This window comes from Oncorhynchus gorbuscha, linkage group LG01 (genome assembly GCF_021184085.1).
Source record: "Oncorhynchus gorbuscha isolate QuinsamMale2020 ecotype Even-year linkage group LG01, OgorEven_v1.0, whole genome shotgun sequence".
NCBI lineage: Eukaryota > Metazoa > Chordata > Actinopteri > Salmoniformes > Salmonidae > Oncorhynchus > Oncorhynchus gorbuscha.
Genome location: NC_060173.1, coordinates 45,757,100 through 45,777,916, shown reverse-complemented (window position 1 = coordinate 45,777,916; position 20,817 = coordinate 45,757,100). Strand labels below are relative to the sequence as shown.

The following is a 20,817-nucleotide window of genomic DNA, read 5'->3' as shown; positions in this document are numbered from 1 at the left end:
TTGTTTAAGATACCGTAACAATAGGCAGAATCTGCCCCACACCCAGTGTTGATTAGGTAGGTGCTGGAGGCAAAAGGAAAAACTGGAGAAATAGGGAAAAGTCTCCGCACACTTCCAGGAAAGACGCAAATTGTAGCTGAGCTTCGGTCAGTCGGCCTTCAATGGAGAACATTTTCATTTTGTTGAAGAAAACAAAAAGATTGCCAGGTGAATCAAACACAACACTTTCATAGACTTGAATCATCTTTCCGGGGGTGGAACTATCAGATTAGTGACGACCTATACCATTAGGATAGATGTCACACTTCAGCCGTTCTTTTTGCATGTGGATGGTGTATATCATTGGAGTAAATAACATTGGGGTATAAGGGAGGGCTGGGGGATGGGGGGTCATAATAATAATAGTGTAAACCCCAGCAGGCAGTACAGTACCTTCTTGGATTGAAGTGGTGAGTTGAGACTGAGTCTTTGCCACGAATGGGCTGGTCAACAGACTGCAAGAGAGAAGCATTTGTGTTCCTTTTACAAAAGATTCTGGGCTTGGGGTTTGTCAAGAGAGGAGGAGGATGGAGGGAGGAGAAGAAAGAGATTGAATCAGAAGAGGAATGCAGAATGAGGAGGGTGTTAGAGGTGATATTGGATTAGCTGAGCTGGGGAGTGGCAAGGGGGTCAGGGGAGGAAGGAGAAGGACTACTGTGTGGTGTGTGTGTACACACAGAGAGACACACACACTGCTCTGTACACTCGAGTCCATTGTATGTTCTCCCCCTTCCACATTTTTTTATTACACATTTAAAACCATGTTTTATTTTTATTTAACCTTTATTTAACTCGGAAAGTGAGTTAAGAACAAATTCTTAATTACAATGACGGCCTACACCGGCCAAACCCTGACCCGGACAACATAAGTACGTCGAATCCAATTTGTGTAAATAGGTTATGGCCAACACTTCACTCTACAAACTCTGCCATAGATGGCTAGTAATAGGGTTATGAAATGAAACAGTTCAGTTCAACAATTATATAATTGTAAATAAATAGAATTTGCAGACCAATGCCACACCTGTGGCCAATTTGAAGGATCTCAAGGAAAAGAATACAACAGATGCTTCACTGTTGACTGTTTGAAGAGAAGAAAAACAGTATTTTAGGACAATCCTCAGTCAGCATAAATAAGGAAACCCCATCTCATTAACATCTCATCACAGTGCAAAAGGTCAAGATTGGCCACACAACTACAACACATACAGTATGATGTACTGTAAATATTTCAGTCTCACATAAAATGACTGTAAGTTTGTCATGAAGCAAGTGAACATTCTTTGGGATTATAAACACTTTAAAGGAGAAAATTCACCAAACCGATTGTTGGTCTGTATATTAAGGGTGCTGTTCGTTCATAGCTGATGGTGCAGTGTGTTATAAAGTCCACCTGTTGGTGGCCGACTGACGGCTGTCATTTTCACCCGTTTCTACATGTAGAATCGGTTTGCAAATTACAGCTAGGACGGTGTTCAGAAGTGCTAAGTACTCTCGGCCGGGAGACACTCGACAATCATACCGGTCTGTCCATGCCTTAAGTCAGCAGGCATGATATAGCCTAGCAGCCAGGTCACTTGATCCAATGAAGGGCACCAAGACAGATGTACCGTCACATTCTGATGGATGACTGCAGGCATTATTCTGAAGGGACACGATACGCAGTCATACACAATCATACAGTACAGTAGTTAAATGACAGGCCTTGAGTGCATGCTCCCCGCACGACCCCCCTAGGCTGTTAATAGGGATGTCAGACGCTCAGCCTGCTGCACAGACCCTATGGACGCTCTAGTCTAGAGTTCAATGGTGCTTAGGAAAAGAAAGAAAAACTCTCAAAATTGTTAAATTGGTGAGAAATATATGAGATTATTGGAAAAAAAACGATGAGTTTGCTTCATTTACCATCATCCTAAATGAAGTTATTGAATTATTTTGCCATATCTAATTCATGTTTATTACACCATTTTCCATGATGTGGACAGTATACATAGTTATATAGATTATTCAAAGTTTCTGTGTGGTATTTGTATAATAAATGTTTAAACAGTGCATACAACCCACCTTTTTTCCCCCTTTCTATTGATGTCAACGTGATGTCAATATGAGTGATTAAGAAAATAGCTTTCTGCATTGGTGACCCACTTCAAACAAAACGCAACAACCCTAAATGTAGCTGGTTACATCTATTCCCAGATTCCATGTGGTTTTTCAGGAGTGCAACTTTGAAAGTGCAACCTGACTCCTCCTCTCCTCTCATTCTATTGATTTCAAGCTGATATCGATATGAGGGATTGACAAATAAGTGTATCATTTCCCTTTCTGTTTTGGCCACCCCCAAATCAAAATGCATCACTCCAAAATGTAGCTGACTGTGTCCTGCAGGTTGTCCTCTAACCACTGATGTAAAAATATATATTTTAGTTGTGTTAGTTTCAACACTGCATACAACCTGATTTCCTCCCTATCTTTGATTTGTTTGCCAATGGTTTTTGGTACGTTTGCAGTTTATAAGGTGCTCGTTTAAAAAAAATACAAGTAATATGATTACTATTGTTGCACATGTGTGTGGAGATAGACATTTATGTTTAGGTTTTCAATATATCACAAACTGTTTCTGTATATTGGCTATTGATTTGGACACGTTAAAACAGTGTTTTGACATTGGGCTAGTTATCAAAATGTCTTGTCAACAGGAAGCAGCGATAGCATAATTTCCAACTTAAGTTTTAGAAATATAAATATAACTTTAAACATTAATGTCCAATGGTATTGTACTTAATCAGGCAAAAACGGCTAAAATTTGTCCAAAAACATGCTGAGATTGATTGATTGTGATGAAATACAAGAAATCACCAAAACTGGGTTGCCTTGCTTACTGTTAAGATGTCTGACACTCCACGTCTTCTGTCCTGTAGAGAAATAACTGCCAACCCCATAGAAACTTGTTGATGATTTGAGGATTTGATCCAGTCTAATGTATTTTCATCCCATTTGAGACAATGGCACCACAGCAGCACCTTTGGCCAAACGGCAATGTTGACACTCTCTCTGACAGTGCAAGGTCTTGCCACTCTGCAGCTCTCCTCTCTCTCATTGTCAATATGTCAAGTGACAGTTGACAGTGTGAAGTTGCAAAATAGGTTTGCCTCTGGGTGTTGGTCTCCGATAAACAACAAAAATAACAATCATTGGCAGTGAAAGTAGATACCCCTTGACTTATTCCTGTTATGTTATAGCCTGAATTCAACATTAAATAAATATATGATTTCTCACCTATCTACACACAATACCCCATATTAAGTCTTTAGAAATTACTGCAAATTTTTTGAAAATAAAATACATAAATATCTCATTGACAAAAGTATTCACACCCCTGAAAAAAGCATCTTTGGCAGCAATTAAAGATTTGAGTTGTCTAGGGTATGTCTGTATTAGCTTTGCACATTTAGATTTGGGGATTTTCTCCCATTCAGATTTTCTCAAGCTCTGTTAAGTTAGATGGGAAGTGGCGGTGAACAGCAATCTTCAATTCTTTCCACATATGTTCAATGGGATTTAAATTTGGGCTTTGGCTGGGCCACTCAAAGACTTTTGCATTCTTGTTCTTAAGCCATTCCAGCATTGCTTTGGCTGTGTGCTTGGAGTCATTTTCCTGTTGGAACGTACATCTTTGTTCCCATTCTAAGGTCATTTTCACTCTGAAGCAGATTCTCATTAAGGCTCCATTCACTGTTCCCTCTATCCTTGCCAGTATCCCAGTCCCTGCGACTGAAAATCATTCCCATAGCATGATGTTGCCACCACTATGCTTCACGGGATAGTGTTAGACAGGTGATGAGCTGTGGCTGGTTTTCTCCAGACATAGAGCTTTGCATTCAGGCCAAAGAGTTCTATTTTTCTCTCATCAGACCACATAATATTTAGCCTTATACCCTCAGTGTTCAACATGTCTGTTTGCAAACTCCAGGCGTGCTGTCATGTGCCTTTTTCTCAGGAGTGGCTTCCGTCTGGTCACTTCCCATAAAGCACAGATTGGTGAAATGGTAAAGTGTTGTAGAGACTGTTGTCCTTCTGGGAGGTTCTTCCATCTCAGCCAAGGAACTCTGTAGTTCTGTCAGAGTGGTCATTGGGTTCTTGGTCACCTCAACATCAGAAGCCAAATGTCATTGAATTGTTTGTCGCATCTCGTTGTGTTGTTGTCCTGGAGATAGGGATTTGGACATGTGGTTTAACTTATTTCTCCAAACTAACCAATGATTATAATTTATAATTCTGATCCAACCATAAATTCATACATTGTGCCCCTGGCTTAAATTCAATATGTAGCTAGATGTAGTAGGCTAATGTTAACTAGCCGGCCTGGCACATTGTTGCCTCAGAATGGAAGTTAGGCTAGCAAGCAAGCATTTTACCGAGGTAGCCAAGGACAACACCAACTTCAAGCATGTACTGTAGAGTATGACAGAGTCATAGACCGTTTAGGCAACATGAAAGAGGATGACATTGGCTTTTCTCTACAAGTAGGGTGAGCCAATTTATTTTTCTACATGCAAGCATGCAAGCAGACACCCACGCAGACACACATGCACACACGAGAAATCAGAACAAGGACAGCCACGTCATATTTAGCTTACGTCTGTTGGACTAAATCGTTCTTTGTATCTTTTCGTTTTTCAGTAACTGCATTAGACTAAGCATAGGTCATTTGATGATGTTGAAATGTTGAAGTTGAAATGGTGCTGGAATAGTGGAGGCAGCACCTGTTTTCCTTGATTCTAAATCAATAGTTGTTAAGTGGTTTGAATATGTTGTAAACATTGATTTGCTTGACCGTGCTCTAGGTCACACATCTATTTTTTTTTAAATGCAACGTGTTTTGTGAACTTCCCCGGACAGATGTTGCTCTCCGGCTTTTTGATAAAACAACGGTGTGGTTGAATGTATTCTGCCACTGTGTATTCTTATTGTCTCTGCCTTACGCCTATATATCACGGTGTCAAGGCATATGATTGAACTAACAGTTTATAGAGCTAACAATGCAATTATCACAACATATATGGCTTTCTTGTCCTGGCATGGTTTCCCTGGTGATTTTACCGACGCACCGCTACTGCACACACATTCAATTATCTGTAAGGTCACTCCGTCATGAATTTCAAGCACAAATTCAAGCACAAAGACCAGGTTTTTTCCACAATTGCCTCGCAAAGAAGGGAACCTATTGGTAGATGGGTAAAAAAAAAGCTGACACTGAATATCTCATTTACGCTTTTGATCGTGTATCAATACACCCAGTCACTACAAAGATACAGGTGTCCTTCCTAACTTAGTTGCCAGAGAGGAAGGAAACCAACAGTTACAGAGATGAATGGCTGTGATAGGAGAAAACTGAGGATGGATCAATAACATTGTAGTTACTCCACAATACTAACCTAAATAACAGAGTGAAAAGAAGGAAGCCTGTACAGAAAAATAATATTCAAAAACATGCTTCCTGTTTGCAATAAGGCACTAAGTGCTTACCAAGACAACGGTGAATGTTCCTGAGTGGTTAGAGTTTAAATTGGCTTGACAATCTATAGCAAAACTTGAAATTGGCTGTTTAGCAATGATCAACAACCAACTTGACAGAGCTTGAAGAATTCTAAAAAGAGTAATGGGCAAATATGGAACAATCCAGGTACAGTGCCTTCAGAATGTGTTCACACCCCTTGACTTTTTTCACATTTTCTTGTGTTACAACCTGAATATAAAATGTATTCAATTGAGATTGTTTTGTCACTGGCCTACACACAATACCCCACAATGTCAAAGTGGAATTATGTTTTTCGTTTAAATACAATTTTGAAGAGGAAATGTCTTGAGTTAATAAGTATTCCACCCTTTTGTTATGTCAAGGCTAAATAAGTTCAGGAGGAAAATTGGCTTAACAAGTCACATAATACTTTGCATGGAATCACTCTGTGTACAATATTAGTGTTAAACGTGATTTTTAAAGTGGAACTAAAAGCATTTTAGCAACATGAAATCTTGTTCAAATCTGTTCATATACACCCCAGGAAGAATATGCAATGGGAAAGCGGCCGTGCGTTTCGATAATCAATAAATACAACCTAATAAAAAACATCTGTCTCATCCAGGACTAGAGTCTACACAGACTAGTGCGCTACAGACAATCAGAGCTACAGTAGGCCCACATACAAACAAGCCATATGCCACACAGGCTTGCCATCATTCACCTTGAACTGTACTGTGTGTTTACAGGCAGTTAGTTACAACAGCGTGACTTTAGATCATTGGAACGCATTCTGCAAAAGCCACAAAATGCACCTAAATGGATTTCTGCAAATATGTAAAGACTACGGGAGACTTCTTACATTTGAGAACTTTACAGTCCTATTGATTAAACAACCATAAAAGGTTGGCTATATTCCTCTATATGCACATCAACAAAATCAACAGCTAATGCTAGCCAGAGCAAGATGAGCAAACATTTAACGAAGGAAAATTAGATAAACCCTCTCAAAAATGTTCAGCTCGATGGCTGTCAAAATTGCACTGATAAACAATGGGGAATAGTAAGTGGCCTGCTCGTCCTCCTGCAGCTTGCCTGCCAAAGCAACCACAAATACCAGGGAGGTTTATAAATGCCTCGCAAAAAAGAGCATCTATTGGTAGATTGGTAAAAAGCATACATTGAATAGACCTTTGAGCATGGTGAATTTATTAATTACACTTTAGATGGTGTATCAATACACCCAGTCACTACAACGATCAAGGCGTCCTTCTTAACTCAATTGCTGGAGAGGAAGGAAACCCCTCAGGGATTTCACCATGAGGCCAATGGCGATTTTAAAACAGTTACAGAGTTTAATGGCTATGATGGGAGAAAACTGAGGCTGGATCAACAAAATTGTAGTTACTCCACAATACTAACTTCACTGACAGAGTGAAAAGAAGGAAGCTTGTACAGAATAGATAATATTCTAAAACATGTATCCTGTTTGAAATAAGGCACTAAAGTAAAACAGCAAAGAATTTGGCAAAGACATTAACTTTATGTCCTGAATACAAAGTGTTATGCTTGGGGCAAATCCAACACAGCACATCACTGAGTACCACTATTCATATTTTCAAGCATGGCTGCATTATATTATGGGTATGCTTGTCATCGGCAAGGACTAGGTCGTTGTTTTTAAATGAAAAGAAACTGAATAGAGTTAAGCACAGGCAAAATTCTAGAGGAAAACCTGGTTCAGCCTGCTTTCCAACAGACACTGGGAGACAAATGTACCTTCAGCAGGACAATAGCATTAAACACAAGGCCAAATATACACTGGAGTTGCTTACTAAGATTACATTGAATGTTCCTGAGTGGCGTAGTTAAAGTTTTGACTTAAATCGGCTTGAAAATCTATGGCAAGGCATGAAAATGGCTGTCTAGGAATGTTCAATAACCAACTTGACAGAGCTTGAAGAATTATTGAATGAAGAATGTGCAAATAGTGTATAATCCAGGTGTGCAAAGCTCTTAGAGACTTACCCAGAAAGACTCAGCTGGAATTACTGGCATATGTGATCCTAAGATGTATTCACTCAGGGGTGTGAATACTTACGTAAATGAGATATTTCCTTATTTAATTTTCAATAAGTTAGCAACATTTCTAAAAACATGTTTTCACTTTGTCATTATGGGGTATTGTGTGTAGATGGGTGAGAATAATCTATTTTGAATTCAGGGTTTAACATAACACAATGTGGAATAAGTCAAGGGGAATTAATACTTTCTGAAGGTACTGTATGCAAAGCTCTTACAGACTTACCCAAAAACTGTAATCCCTGCCAAAGGTGATTCTGACATGCATTGACTCAGGATGTTGAATACTTATCTAATGAAGATATATCATTATTATTTTTTTATTTTTTTACAAATGTTTCTTCCAATTTGACATTACAAAGTACTGTGTGTAGATCGTTGACAAAAATGACAAAAATGACCCCCCCCCCCCCCCTCAAAGGCACTATAGCAACTAGCCAACCAGTCACCTTACAAACATGTCACAAACAAACGGGACTGTTTCCTCAAACTCAGGGTTAATCCGTTCTATACCGTGGTAACAACCAGGGTTTCAAGCACTCAAGAGGCCATTTAACCCTCTCGTGAGTTGAACAGAGCAGCTCTACATTGACAGGGAGGGCTCTTTGGCCTATCATCAGGCTTTCTACCGTACAGATTACGGATGGGCCTGTGTAAAAGGTAGGGAGGTGTCTATGGTATGGATTAATAAATTAATAAGGACAAAGAGCATGGGTACAATACAATGGCTGTAGGGTTGATGAACGGCAGGCAGATGTACTGTAGTGAGTGACGGATGGAGGTGTAGTTAGGTACTCACTGTGCTGTGTCTGTCACCACGGTTAAAGGGATGTCCTCGCTGACATAGGCCATGTCATCACACAACCTGTTTGTCCGGGAGATGTCCATGGAAGAGCCGTCCAGTTTTTTCTTAACTGTGGGAGACAACACAAGAGTCTTGATGATATAATCAAGGATTCAGATCAACGCCGCTTCCGATTTACTAAGTAAGAAGAAAATAGGCTAATTGAAAAAGTAAAGGATAGCCATTAGGGAAGTGTCTACCTGGAGAGGCAGGACAGCTCAGATTGAAAGAGGACCATGAGTGCTGAACGGCTGGAGTCAAGAAGAACAATAAGAAAGAAAGAAAGATGGGAAGGAAGGAAGGAAGGAAGGAAGGAAGGAAGGAAGGAAGGAAGGAAGGAAGGAAGGAAGGAAGGAAGGAAGGAAGGAAGGAAGGAAGGAAGGAAGGAAGGAAGGAAGGAAGGAAGGAAGGAAGGAAAAGGAGTGTGAGAAACAGGTGGAACAAAGACAGTGGAAGAAGATATACTAGTCAATCATGTATACAGCATGTCATTGAATGGTATCATTACACCAAGAAGAGGTTATTTTAGTCTGTGAAGATGGTGATTGGTAACATCGCTTTCGAACCTCTAGAGTTTGTTTGTGCAGCTAAAAACCATCGCACAGTGAAGGTTTGTAGGGAACTAGCTACAGTCCAACAGTCAGCATAGTTTCATGAAGAATAAAGAATGGAAGAAAATGGGGTTCCAGGAACTGGGTGAGCACTCCAACCAAAGCAAAGGCAACTGAACCCTCTGGACCTTTACCATCAGTTTAACATTGTTCAGCCCGGAAGCTTCGGCTACACTGTTACTTTAGACCCACTCATACAGAAAGAAGAGCGAGAGAGGGGGGGGGCAGAGATAGAGAAGAGAGAGAGGGAGAACGAGCTGGAGCGGTAGACAGAGAGAGAGGGGGGAGAGGTAGAGAGACACAGATATAGACAGAAGGAGAAATAGTGAGAGAGAGAGAAGGGGGAGAGGGAAAGGGAGAGAGAGAGGGAAAGTTAAGGACAGGGGGTACTGTGCAGCTCCTCCACTTCTCTCTCATTCAGTGGGACCGGGGACGCGAGCGGGCTTATCTGCTACAAAAACACTGCAGGCTTATTAATATCTGGCCCTGTCAGAGCAAACACACTGGGTTAGGAGCACCAGAGAATGAAAACAAGCAGGGGCCAGAGAGCGAGAGATGGTGGGGGTATGCAGAAAGAGCGAGACAGAGAGAGAGACAAAGAATGAGAGAGGGAGAGAGAGTGACAGCCTGGAAAGAGAGCGCCCCATTGAAAATTGAGATTCTCACAGACGGCAGCCGGGCCAGAGGGCCAGACAGATAAGTGGAGTGATAAGCCGGACGTTGACTAAATCAAACAATGCCCAGTTTAATTCTGACCACTGGAGCTCCACAATGTCCGCTTATCACCCCAACCTCCCTCCCAGTCCCCCCTGTTCCCCGGTGAGTCCCCCGGCCCCTGACCCAGCCCTCACCCCGACTGGTGTTGGCAGGACAGCCAGAAAAGAAAACACCCAGGCTAGGCTGGTAGAGAGGAGAGGAGGGAGTCCAGGGCCTGCCTGCATCTGTCTCTCTGCTGGCTTCCAGTTTGCTCCGGTTGGTGACAAACTCCAGTCTAATTAAAATACTGTCTATGTCGTGGGGAAAAAACAACTAATGATTAACACAGAGGATCTCTTAAAGGGACAAAGGATTGAGCCTGAAACGGTGTGAGTTGGAACTGAAGTGCGTCACGAAGACTGGAGGTCATGGGGTCAAGTAGGAGATGGTGTCTGAGTGTAGAGAGGTGAGGGCTCACCTGTTTGTCTGAGCATCCTGGTGATGACTGAGGAGGAAAAGAAAGAACTTCTCAAAATGATGTCCTCAAAAACCACTGCCTTAATTTGACATATTGTATATAAAGGAATCAAAATCAACACAACCAATGGCATGGGATTTTTACAATTATTTTTACCTTTATTTAACTAGGCAAGTCAGTTAAGAACAAATTCTTATTTTCAATGATGGCTTAGGAACAGTGGGTTAACTGCCTTGTTCAGGGGCAGAACGACAGATTCTTTACCTTGTCAGCTCGGGGATTCAATCTTACAACCTTTCGGTTACTAGTCCAATGCTCTAAACACTAGGCTACCCAGGCCGCCCAGGGATACGACTCATCTCAACACTAGACCACTTTTGAGGTCTGAAAACATACGATAAACTTAGATTTCAGCATCAACCAACTCTTAATATAAGCGAGTGCAATATCATTGCTGTTCCAACAACACTTTTCATCAACAAGAAAACTGTTAACAGTTTGTTTCCGCAGGATAAGAACCTTTTTAAACACCCACAATCTCCAGAGACAGTTGAATCTGCAGATGTCTGTTTTTATACACTGTAATCAGCAGAAAGCACACCATGCTGCCTGGAATTTAAACATTATCCTTCGTGACAACATGCTGTTGAGAGTATGGTGAGCATGGCTACTTAAATGTCTTTATGACATCAACAGACCGCCTTTCAAAAGCCTTGGCTCCACTAACTAGCCTCAAAATACATGCAACATGACAAATATGTTTCCCCCCCCCCCCCCCTCTAAAGTTCAAAGGCAGTAAGACATATGTTCCTGTTCATTATCTACCGTTACATCCCTCCAATTAAGCACCAAACGAGTTAGCATTTTCCCCCATATCTCCTTCCTCTGCTGGTTACGTTCTGTGTTAATATCCCTCTCCCTCCTTTCATGATTATGTGCTTTGACAGGAAAAACTCCTAAAGCACACTTATTAACCTCCAGACGGGGACGATTCATTTGGCGGGGGTTTACACAGAAAGCCCCCCCCCCCCCCGCCCCCGTTACATGATGCAACGGTCTAGTTAGCAACATCAGTAAGGTGAATACTAAGTAACTGAATGCAACATCTGCGGGAATGTTACCATTGATTCAACACAAAACACTAGCTTTCTGACTGACTCTTGCCGCAACATCTATTTTGAAGTACTTTCTGTCATTTTCTTCAGGTAAAATCAATCAAAGTGTGAGTGTCTGATGCCAGTGATGCGGACAAGTGGAGCAGTAAAGCACTTGTACAGTATACATGAACTCTAATCACCAGTGACTCTAATGACTTTCATCTGGCCTGGCCTGTCCTTGTTGGTGGTGGTGCCTAACCCAGCCACGTGGCAGCCATCTTGTGTCTGTCTTTCTATCCCAGGGCCTCTGTTCCTCTCTCTGACTGACTGACATTCAAGCCCTGTACCAGCTTCACCACACCTATGGGGGAAGAGAGAGAATCACACCACTCACCAAACCCAACCACTCAGAACCTTACCATCGATAGGCATGCTAGTCAGAGCATTCTTCAAATCTTTACTGTATCGTGTCCAACGCACATGACATCCTGTACTGTACATTTAAACACATTCACTGTTACTTACAATTTAATAAACTGGTCCTGAACATCTCTAAAACTAAGAGCATTGTATTTGATACAAAGCTGACTCTAGTAATGAATGGTGTTTCTGTTGAACAAGTTGAGGAGACTAAATGACTTGGCGTTACCTTGGATTGTAAACTGTCATGGTCAAAACATATAGATTCAATGGTTGTAAAGATGGGGAGAGGTCTGCCCGTAATAAAGAGATGCTCTGCTTTTTTGACACCACACTCCACAAAGCAAGTTACGCAGGCTCTAGTTTTGTCTAATCTTGATTACTGGCCAGTCGTGTGATCGAGTGCCTGCAAGGAAAGTTAATCTGCAGCTGGTCCAGAACAAAGCGCCACATCTTGCTCTTCACTGTAATCAGAGGGCTGATATAAATACTATGCATGCCAGTCTCTCTTGGCTAAGAGTTGAGGAGAGACTGACTGCATCCTTCTTTTTATAAGAAACATGAATGTGTTGAAAATCCCAAATTGTTTGCATAGTCACCTTACACACAGCTCTGACACACACACTTACCCCACCAGACATGCCACCAGGGGTCTTTTCACAGTCCCCAAATCCAGAACAAATTCAAGAAAGTGTACAGTATTATATAGAGCCCTTATTGCATGGAACTTCCTTCCATCTCATATTGCTCAAATAAACAGTAAACCCAGTTTTTAAAAAACGGATATAAAGCAACACCTCGCAGCACAATGCCTCTCCCGTATTTGACCTAGATAGTTTGTGTGTATGTATTGACATGTAGGCTACGTGTGCCTTTAAACATATGTAGTTCTGTCCTTGAGTTGTTCTCGTCTATTAATGTTCTGTATTATGTCATGTTTTGTGTGGACCCCAGGAAGAGTAACTGCTGCTTGTGCAACAATTCATGGGGATCCTAATAAAATTCCAAAAAGCTCTAGTATTTTATATTCTGGTTTAAGTAAGTGTGTGTGTTCCTCTTAAAATAAACCACAATATGTTACACATTCTAATATCAATGAGCTTGTTACATCCTAAATCACTTTATAGAGAATGTGTTCAGATATGCCCAGTATGTAGTGGCGACGAGTCATTCAAGGCAGGTGGGGCAGAACCTATTGAGCAGTTTTGCATGTTATTTTGGTATTAATACGTGTCACATATCAATTTGTAAATCACGTTATCTACTGTAGCTTTGACTGGACTGATCATGTCAACATCATACTTTCAAATTCTTAGCTAGCAAGCTAGACAAGCAGTCATCGTCATGCATCAAGTCGGAAATCTACTGGCACATCCTTTTCAGGTGTAACAGTGGTAAGGATTCAATGCATGTTGCTGAAAATAATTTCTGCTGTTGGGACAGCTTTATGTAGGACCTAACAGTCTGTGGGCACCGTTTCTCATTGTTATAGTGCAATTAATGTAAAAATCGCCACTGCCATTATGGCAGTATCCAACTGGGCAAAAACTGGTTGAATCAATGTTGTTTCCACATCATTTCAGCAATAAAAATCTATGTGATGACATTGAAGTAACGTGGAAAACTGATTATATTTGCTAATTAAGGGAATTTCATATTTTTTCCGGCCAACTTTTAACCTACTTCCAGTGACCTTGCGACATTTTTTGTTGTTGATGTCACGTCAAATTCATGTTAGTTGATAACTCAACCAAATGTGAATCAAAACTAGACGTTGAAATGACATCTGTTTCCAGTGGAATCTACCTTCACTTTAAGCCAAACATTAGGAGCATCTGCAACATGACCAACTGTAAAGAAACCTGTTCCATCCAGTACTGTCCAGTTACCTGGCTGTTCTTCCAGAGACAAGGGGACCTCTTTCTTCTCATCTTCATCCTCAACGTGGTCGAAGGTGAGCTGAGGAATATACATCCTCTTCTCTCCAGGGATGGTCAGGGAGCCGTTGTCACGGACCATCTTCAGTTTCCTCTTGGGGCGCTTTCTCTGAAGACAGAGACACGAGAAGAGCATCACCGGGACTGTCCGGAACACAAAACTCAGCATCGGTCATTAGGGCCAGGAGTTTCACTGGTCAGGTTTACGTGGCCACTCCTGGTCCTGTGGGAATAAACAGGTAAGGGTTGCATGTGGCCTATCACTATGTCCGTATGATAAACAAGATGTTTGATTGTTTTTTTTGGTTGCACTTAGAGTTGTTTTAGCACTATCACCTCATTTGCTATTGCTGACATTGCATGTGCTGCCCAGTAAACGTGGATGCTGCATTGCATAACCATTCGTAATGCTGATGCCCCAGTATTTGCTTTGTAAGCAATGATTCGTGCACACTTAAAACCTCTTCAGATAATACATTTCTGACATTTCAATTGGTTGGTCAAAGCTACCTGCACTTATAGCGTGGTGACTTAGGCCATGTCTTCTAATCTGTGCAGGTTTAGCGGAGGTCAAAGCTCTTTGAGTCTCTGAATGCCTCCGGACCTTCATTGTGCTCCACTCCGTCTCCCAGAACAAGCTTTATAGACTGACTGCTTTATAGAAACGGAATGATTTTTACTCAGTGACAGACACACAGTCTCCTGCCATTGACTCGCCCACAGTCCTGTCCAAATACCAGAATGTGCCTGAATTCTGAATGACTCATTAGGAACAGAGGGGAGAGGGATAGAGGAGAGCGAGAGAGAAGGAGTAAAGTCACATACAGAAACAGAAAGGGACGGAAGCAGCCTTCACTCTCCCTAATATGTGTGGGTTCAATGCTAAACAAAGATTTTTTTGTTGTTGTTCTACCAACACAAAGGTTTACTCCCATGAGGAAGGCAGCGGTGACATCATCTCAACTGACTGTGTCTTTGTGTGGGGAGACAAAGGCCTGGAGTCATCCTGGTGGCTCACTGGCTCAGGCCTCGAGGGGTAGGGGGTATGTGGTGTGGGTGGGGGCTGCTGCCTGGGGAAAGGGAGTGGATGGGGTGCTTAACTTGTTCTTTCACAGTCAGTTCCATGCCCTAAGCACCACCACACAGCTAATGTAGTTAAGTTAAAAATCATATTGTCGAAGGGGATAATACTAGGTCTTTCAGCCAGATGGACGGCTCATATCCCCACTAAACAGCTTTTAGGGCAGCTCTCTTTCTGTCATCTCTGGAAATTGAGATGGGATGCATGTGCTCAGAGCGACGGGTTGATCCGATATATTAGCTGTTGATTGACGAAGCAGCTAGAGTGGAATGCAGAGGCAAACTGTTGCTTTTCTCTGAACAGGGTTAACGGTACATAATGTGTATATACACCTACTGTATTTTTATTTTTAATAACTGAAGAAGTAATGCAGTTTCTACCTTGTTTCTGAGGTTTGGGCTGTCGTTTTCAGAATTCATGGTAGGGATGTAGTCTCCGGTGAGGACGTACATTTTCCAGGTGGCAGGACAGCCTTCTGGTTTCTCTGCTACATAGCACCGCCACAGCGCCTGAGGGAGGATGCAGACAAACAATGAACCAGGGTGATAAATGTTTGAATCACATCATTGACCAGGGTAAACCCAGCGGGTGAGCTGATCACCTGGACATTTTCACAGCGCTAGGTAGAAGTTGGCCTTAGGCACAGATCTGGAATCAGACCTTTCCAAACCTCAACCAGTAAGTGGCGAACAGCTTACAGTCTGTCAGTACAACACCGTGCTCTGACAGAGACCACTCTTCTCTGTTTCACAACCTCAGCCTGGCATTATTTGGTGAAAAATCTCATTCCTTTTTTTTTAGCTCTGCACCATCATCCTCGTCATCGTCATCATCATGTTTATTCAGTGTCTCTATGTTTCTAAATGTCACCACAATAAGGATTATCTTTGTAAATGCAGCTGTGGGCTTCTGTGTATGTTCAGAGTCATTGTGATCCTTGGGATGGCCAGCTCCTGGCAAATAAAACCGGGTGCTATTTGCCTGTCGTCTCTGTCTGGGAGCGAACGGGACAGAACCGCTCACCTTTTCCAGGACATGGCAGGAATATGCAGACTACAAACACTGCTACTCCTCTAATTGTAGTAGAATGCTTTTTGAAACTTACATTGGCAAGATCTGGAGGGAACAAATGCGTTCTGTAAAGGATCGAATTTGGGAGATTTTGTGGTCTTGGACATGTTTTAAAACATCTTAGGGCTGCAATCCCGTTAACGGGATTGATATGACAACAGCCAGTGAAAGTGCAGAGCGCCAAATTCAAACAACAGAAATCTCATAATTAAAATTCCTCAAACATACATGTATTTATACTATTTTAAAGGTAATCTTGTTGTTAATCCCACCAACGTGTCCGGTTTCAAAAGCACCAAAAGCATGTCCGGCTTTACATCAAAAGCACCACAAACGATTATGTTAGGTCAGAGCCAAGCCACAGAAAAACACAGCCATTTTTCAGCCAAAGAGAGGAGTCACAAAAAGCACAAATAGAGATAAAATTAATCACTAACCTTTGATGATCTTCATCAGATGACACTTATAGGACTTCATGCTACACAATGTTTGTTCAATAAAGTGCATATTTATATAAAAAATCTCAGTATACATTGGCGCGTTATGTTCACTAGATCCAAAAACATCCGGTGATATTGCAGAGAGCCACATCATTGTACAGAAATACTGTGAAAATACAATTGTTAGACATGGAAATATAGATACACTTCTCCTTAACTTAGCGGCAGCATTTGGAATTTTGGATGAAAAGCATGCTCAAGTGAAACAGCTTTCTACTCAGGCCGAGAGGATAGGATATGCATATAATTAGTAGTTTTGGATAGAACACACTCTACAGTTTCCAAAACTGCTAAAATAATGTTTGTGAGTATAACAGAACTGATTTGGCAGGCGAAAACCTGAGAAAAATCCATTCAGGAAGTAGGTTTTTTCCCCCCCATAGTTATTTATTCAATGCCATTACAGTATCCATTGACTTAGGACTCAAATTGCAGTTACTATGCCTTCCACTAGATGTCAACAGTCTTTAGAAATTGTTTCAGGCTTGTATTCTGAAAAATGAGGGAGTAAGAGCAGTCTGAATGAGTGGACCCTGCCGTGTCACAGAGCTTTTTCATGCGTGCGACCAGAGAGAGACCAGAGAGCCTTTTTTGTTTACCTTTTATATTGACGACGTTATTGTCTGGTTGAAATATTATAGATTATTTAGGCTAAAAACAACCTGAGGCTTGAATATAAACATCGTTTGATGTTTCTATGAACTTTACAGTTACAATTTTGATTTTTTTGTATGCCAGTTGTGACTGTGTTTGAGCCTGTGGATTATTGAAGAAAATGCGCAAACAAAGCGGTTTTTGGATATAAAGAAAGACGTTATCGAATAAAAGGAACATTTATTGAATAAATGAATGTCTTCTGAGTGCCACCATATGAAGATCATCAAAGGTAAGGGATTAATTGTATCTCTATTTCTGACTTGTGTAACTCTTCTACTTTGCTGGTTACTGTTTGTAATGATTTGTCTGCTGGGCTATGTTCTCAAATAATTGTATTGTACACTTTCGCTGTAAAGCATTTTTGAAATCTGACACCATTGTTGGATTCACAAGAAGTTAATCTTTAAACCAATGTAAAATAGTTGTATCTTTACTACATTTTTATAATGAGTATTTCTGTATTTGAATTTGGCGCTCTGCAATCTCACTCGCTAGCGTCCCATATACCCTAGAGAGGTTAATGCAGCCGCTGTGTCAGATTTCAAAAAAGCTTTCTGGAAAAAGCAAACCACGCAATAATCTGAGAACGGCGCTCAGAAAACAAATAGAGATATCCGCCATGTTGGAGTCTGTCACGAGTCCGACCGAGGGTGGTTCCCCTTCCCGGGCGGGTGGCGCTCGGCGGTCGTCATCACCGGCCTATTAGCTGCCACTGATTGTTTTTCCTCCCCCTCCTTGTATGTTTAGTGGTAGCACCTGTTTATGTTTAATTAGTTTGTCTTTATTAGACAGCCGGCCCGCCTGGTTGTTGTGCGGGATTATTTTATTGTAAACCTTCGGCTCTGTTGTAGAGGTACGTGCTTAGTCGTGATTTTTTCTATTTGTACTTTTCCCCCTGTGTTTGGGAACGTTACTTTTGTGTGCACCCTGTGGTGCGTTTGGTACTAGTAAAGACGCACAGCATTGAACTCTGTCTCCTGCATTTGACTCCACACCCACGACACCCGGAGCATTACAGAATCCCGCACCTATCAGATTGATGGAGTCAGCAGGAGCAGCAGCCAACCCTCTCCCATCGATGGAGGAACGGGTTCTCCACCACACCACCGTCCTCCATCGGATCGGATCCGCGATGGATCAGGTGATGGAGAGAATGGAAAGATGGGAGAGAGTGGTCTCCTCTCTCCACCTTCGGCACCCACGGTTCCGGACTCCCCATCTCCCGACTCCAGCACCCTCCGTCTGACGCTACCGAGGGTTTATGATGGAGCGGCGGGTTGCCAGGGTTTCTGCTTCAGCTGGAGCTATACCTGGCCACCATCAGACCCACTCCCTCAGGAGCAGAGAGGGTGAGTGTCCTCATCTCCTGCCTCACGGGTCGTGCTCTGGAGTGGGCGAACGCAGTCTGGAATGGCCCAGACTCAGCGCGGGAGCACTACACAGAGTTTTCCTGCCGCTTCCGTGCCGTGTTTGATCACCCTCTAGACGGCCGAGCGGTGGGAGAACGACTATTTCATCTCAGGCAGGAGAAGAGGAGCGCCCAGGATTACGCGCTGGAGTTCCAGACCTTGGCAGCCGGATCTGGGTGGAACGACAGGGCCCTTATGGACCACTACAGGTGTAGTCTCCGAGAGGACGTCCGCCGGGAGTTAGCGTGTCGGGACACCACTCTGTCACTGGATCAGCTGATCGACATGTCCATTCGACTGGATAATCTGCTGGCTGCCCGCGGGCGTTCAGAGAGGGTTCTGTGCGTTCCACCACCCAGCCCCTCCGCTCCCATTCCCATGGAGTTGGGAGGGGCTACGCCGAGGGTACCGGAGGAGGTGGCCTTCCCTGCACCAACTGTGGTCGGAGAGGGCACACGTCTGATCGGTGCTGGGGGGTCCGTCTGGGAGTAGAGATGGTAGGCGGAACGCTTCTCGGTCACCCCAGGTGAGTCAGCATCAAACTCACCCAGAACCCCTTGTTGGCCATATGTTTATCTTAATCTCTTTCCTTCACTTTTTTCCCTCTTCCCAGCATAGGGCGCTAGTCGATTCAGGCGCAGCTGGGAACTTTATGGATCGCGGACTCGCCCTTAGGTTAGGGGTTCCGCTGGTGCCGATAGATTCTCCTTTCCCCGTGCACTCCCTAGATAGCCGGCCATTAGGGTCAGGGATGATCAGGGAGACCACAGTCCCACTGGACATGGTGACGCAGGGGAATCATAGGGAGCGTATCAGTTTTTTATTATTGATTCGCCTGCGTTTCCAGTGGTGCTGGGGACTCCCTGGTTGGCCCGGCACAATCCTAAAATTTCATGGAGACAGGGGTTCTCCAGGGGTGGTCAGAGGAGTGTTCTGGAAGGTGTTTGGGAGTTTCCATCGGTGCCACGTCGGTGGAGAGTCCAGACCAGGGTTCCACGGTGTGCATTCCCCCGAGTATGCCGATTTGGCAATCGCTTTCAGTAAAGTGAAAGCGACTAAATTACCACCTTATCGACCGGGAAGGGATTGTACGATAGATCTCAGGTAGACGCTGCGCTTCCCAAGAGTCACGTGTACCCGCTGTCCCAGGAGGAAACGTTGGCAATGGAGACATATGTCACGGAGTCGCTGGGACAGGGGTACATTCGGCCCTCCATTTCACCCGTCTCCTCGGGTTTCTTTTTTGTGAGGAAAAAGGAGGGAGGTTTGCGTCCGTGTATCGATTATAGAGGTCTAAACGCTATCACAGTGGGGTATAGTTACCCTCTACCTCTCATCGCTACGGCGGTGGAATCGTTCCACGGAGCGCAGTTCTTCACAAAACTGGACCTCAGGAGCGCGTATAGTCTGGTGCGTATTCGGAAGGGAGACGAGTGGAAAAACGCATTTAGTACTACATCCGGCCACTATGAGTACCTCGTCATGCCGTATGGGTTAAAGAATGCTCCAGCCGTTTTCCAATCCTTTGTAGACGAGATTCTCAGGGACCTGTGCGGGCAGGGAGTGGTTGTTTATATCGATGACATTCTGATCTACTCGGCCACTCACACCGCGCATGTGTCTCTGGTGCGCAAAGTGCTTGGTAGACTGCTGGAGCATGACCTATACGTCAAGGCTGAGAAATGCGTGTTCTCTAAACGAGCCATCTCTTTTCTGGGATATCGCATTTCCACCTCAGGGGTGGTGGTGGAGGGGGACCGCATTAGGGCTGTGCGTAATTGGCCGACTCCAACCACGGTAAAGGAGGTGCAGCGGTTTTTGGGTTTTGCCAACTACTACAGGAGGTTTATCCGGGGTTTTGGCCAGGTAGCGGCTCCCATTACCTCACTGCTGAAGGGGGGCCCAGTGCGGTTGCAGTGGTCAGCAGAGGCGGACAGAGCATTCAACAGGTTGAAGGCGCTGTTCACTGATGCGCCCGTGTTGGCGCATCCGGACCCCTCTCTAACATTCATAGTGGAGGTGGACGCGTCCGAGGCTGGGGCTAAGCACCCTTTTCTCATCTGGACCGACCACCAGAATCTGGAGTATATTCGGGCAGCTAGGAGACTTAACCCACGTCAGGCAAGGTGGGCCATGTTCTTCACCCGGTTCCGGTTTACTTTGTCTTATAGACCGGGCTCCCAGAACGTGAAGGCAGACGCACTGTCCCGCCTTTATGACACCGAGGAGGGGTCCACCGAACCTACTCCCATCCTTCCCGCCTCTAAGCTGGTAGCCCCAGTGGTATGGGAGGTGGACCCGGACATTGAGCGGGCGTTACGGGCTGAACCCGCGCCTCCTCAGTGTCCAGCGGGGCGAAGGTACGTGCCGCTTGGTG

The 20,817-nt window shown here is 43.5% G+C and overlaps 1 protein-coding gene across 2 annotated transcripts in view; it reads right to left on the bottom strand.

Moving 5' to 3' along the window:
• LOC124038456 (potassium voltage-gated channel subfamily KQT member 1-like) overlaps positions 1-20,817 on the bottom strand; it is a 298,643-nt gene that overhangs the window by 231,712 nt on the left and 46,114 nt on the right. For both annotated transcript variants that reach the window (XM_046354373.1, XM_046354363.1), the window contains 4 exons: positions 15,184-15,312; positions 13,675-13,831; positions 10,269-10,295; positions 8,439-8,553 (listed from right to left, as the gene is read on the bottom strand). In XM_046354373.1, coding sequence (XP_046210329.1) covers positions 8,439-8,553; positions 10,269-10,295; positions 13,675-13,831; positions 15,184-15,312 — 428 coding nt within the window. The remainder of the gene's footprint in view (positions 1-8,438; positions 8,554-10,268; positions 10,296-13,674; positions 13,832-15,183; positions 15,313-20,817) is intronic.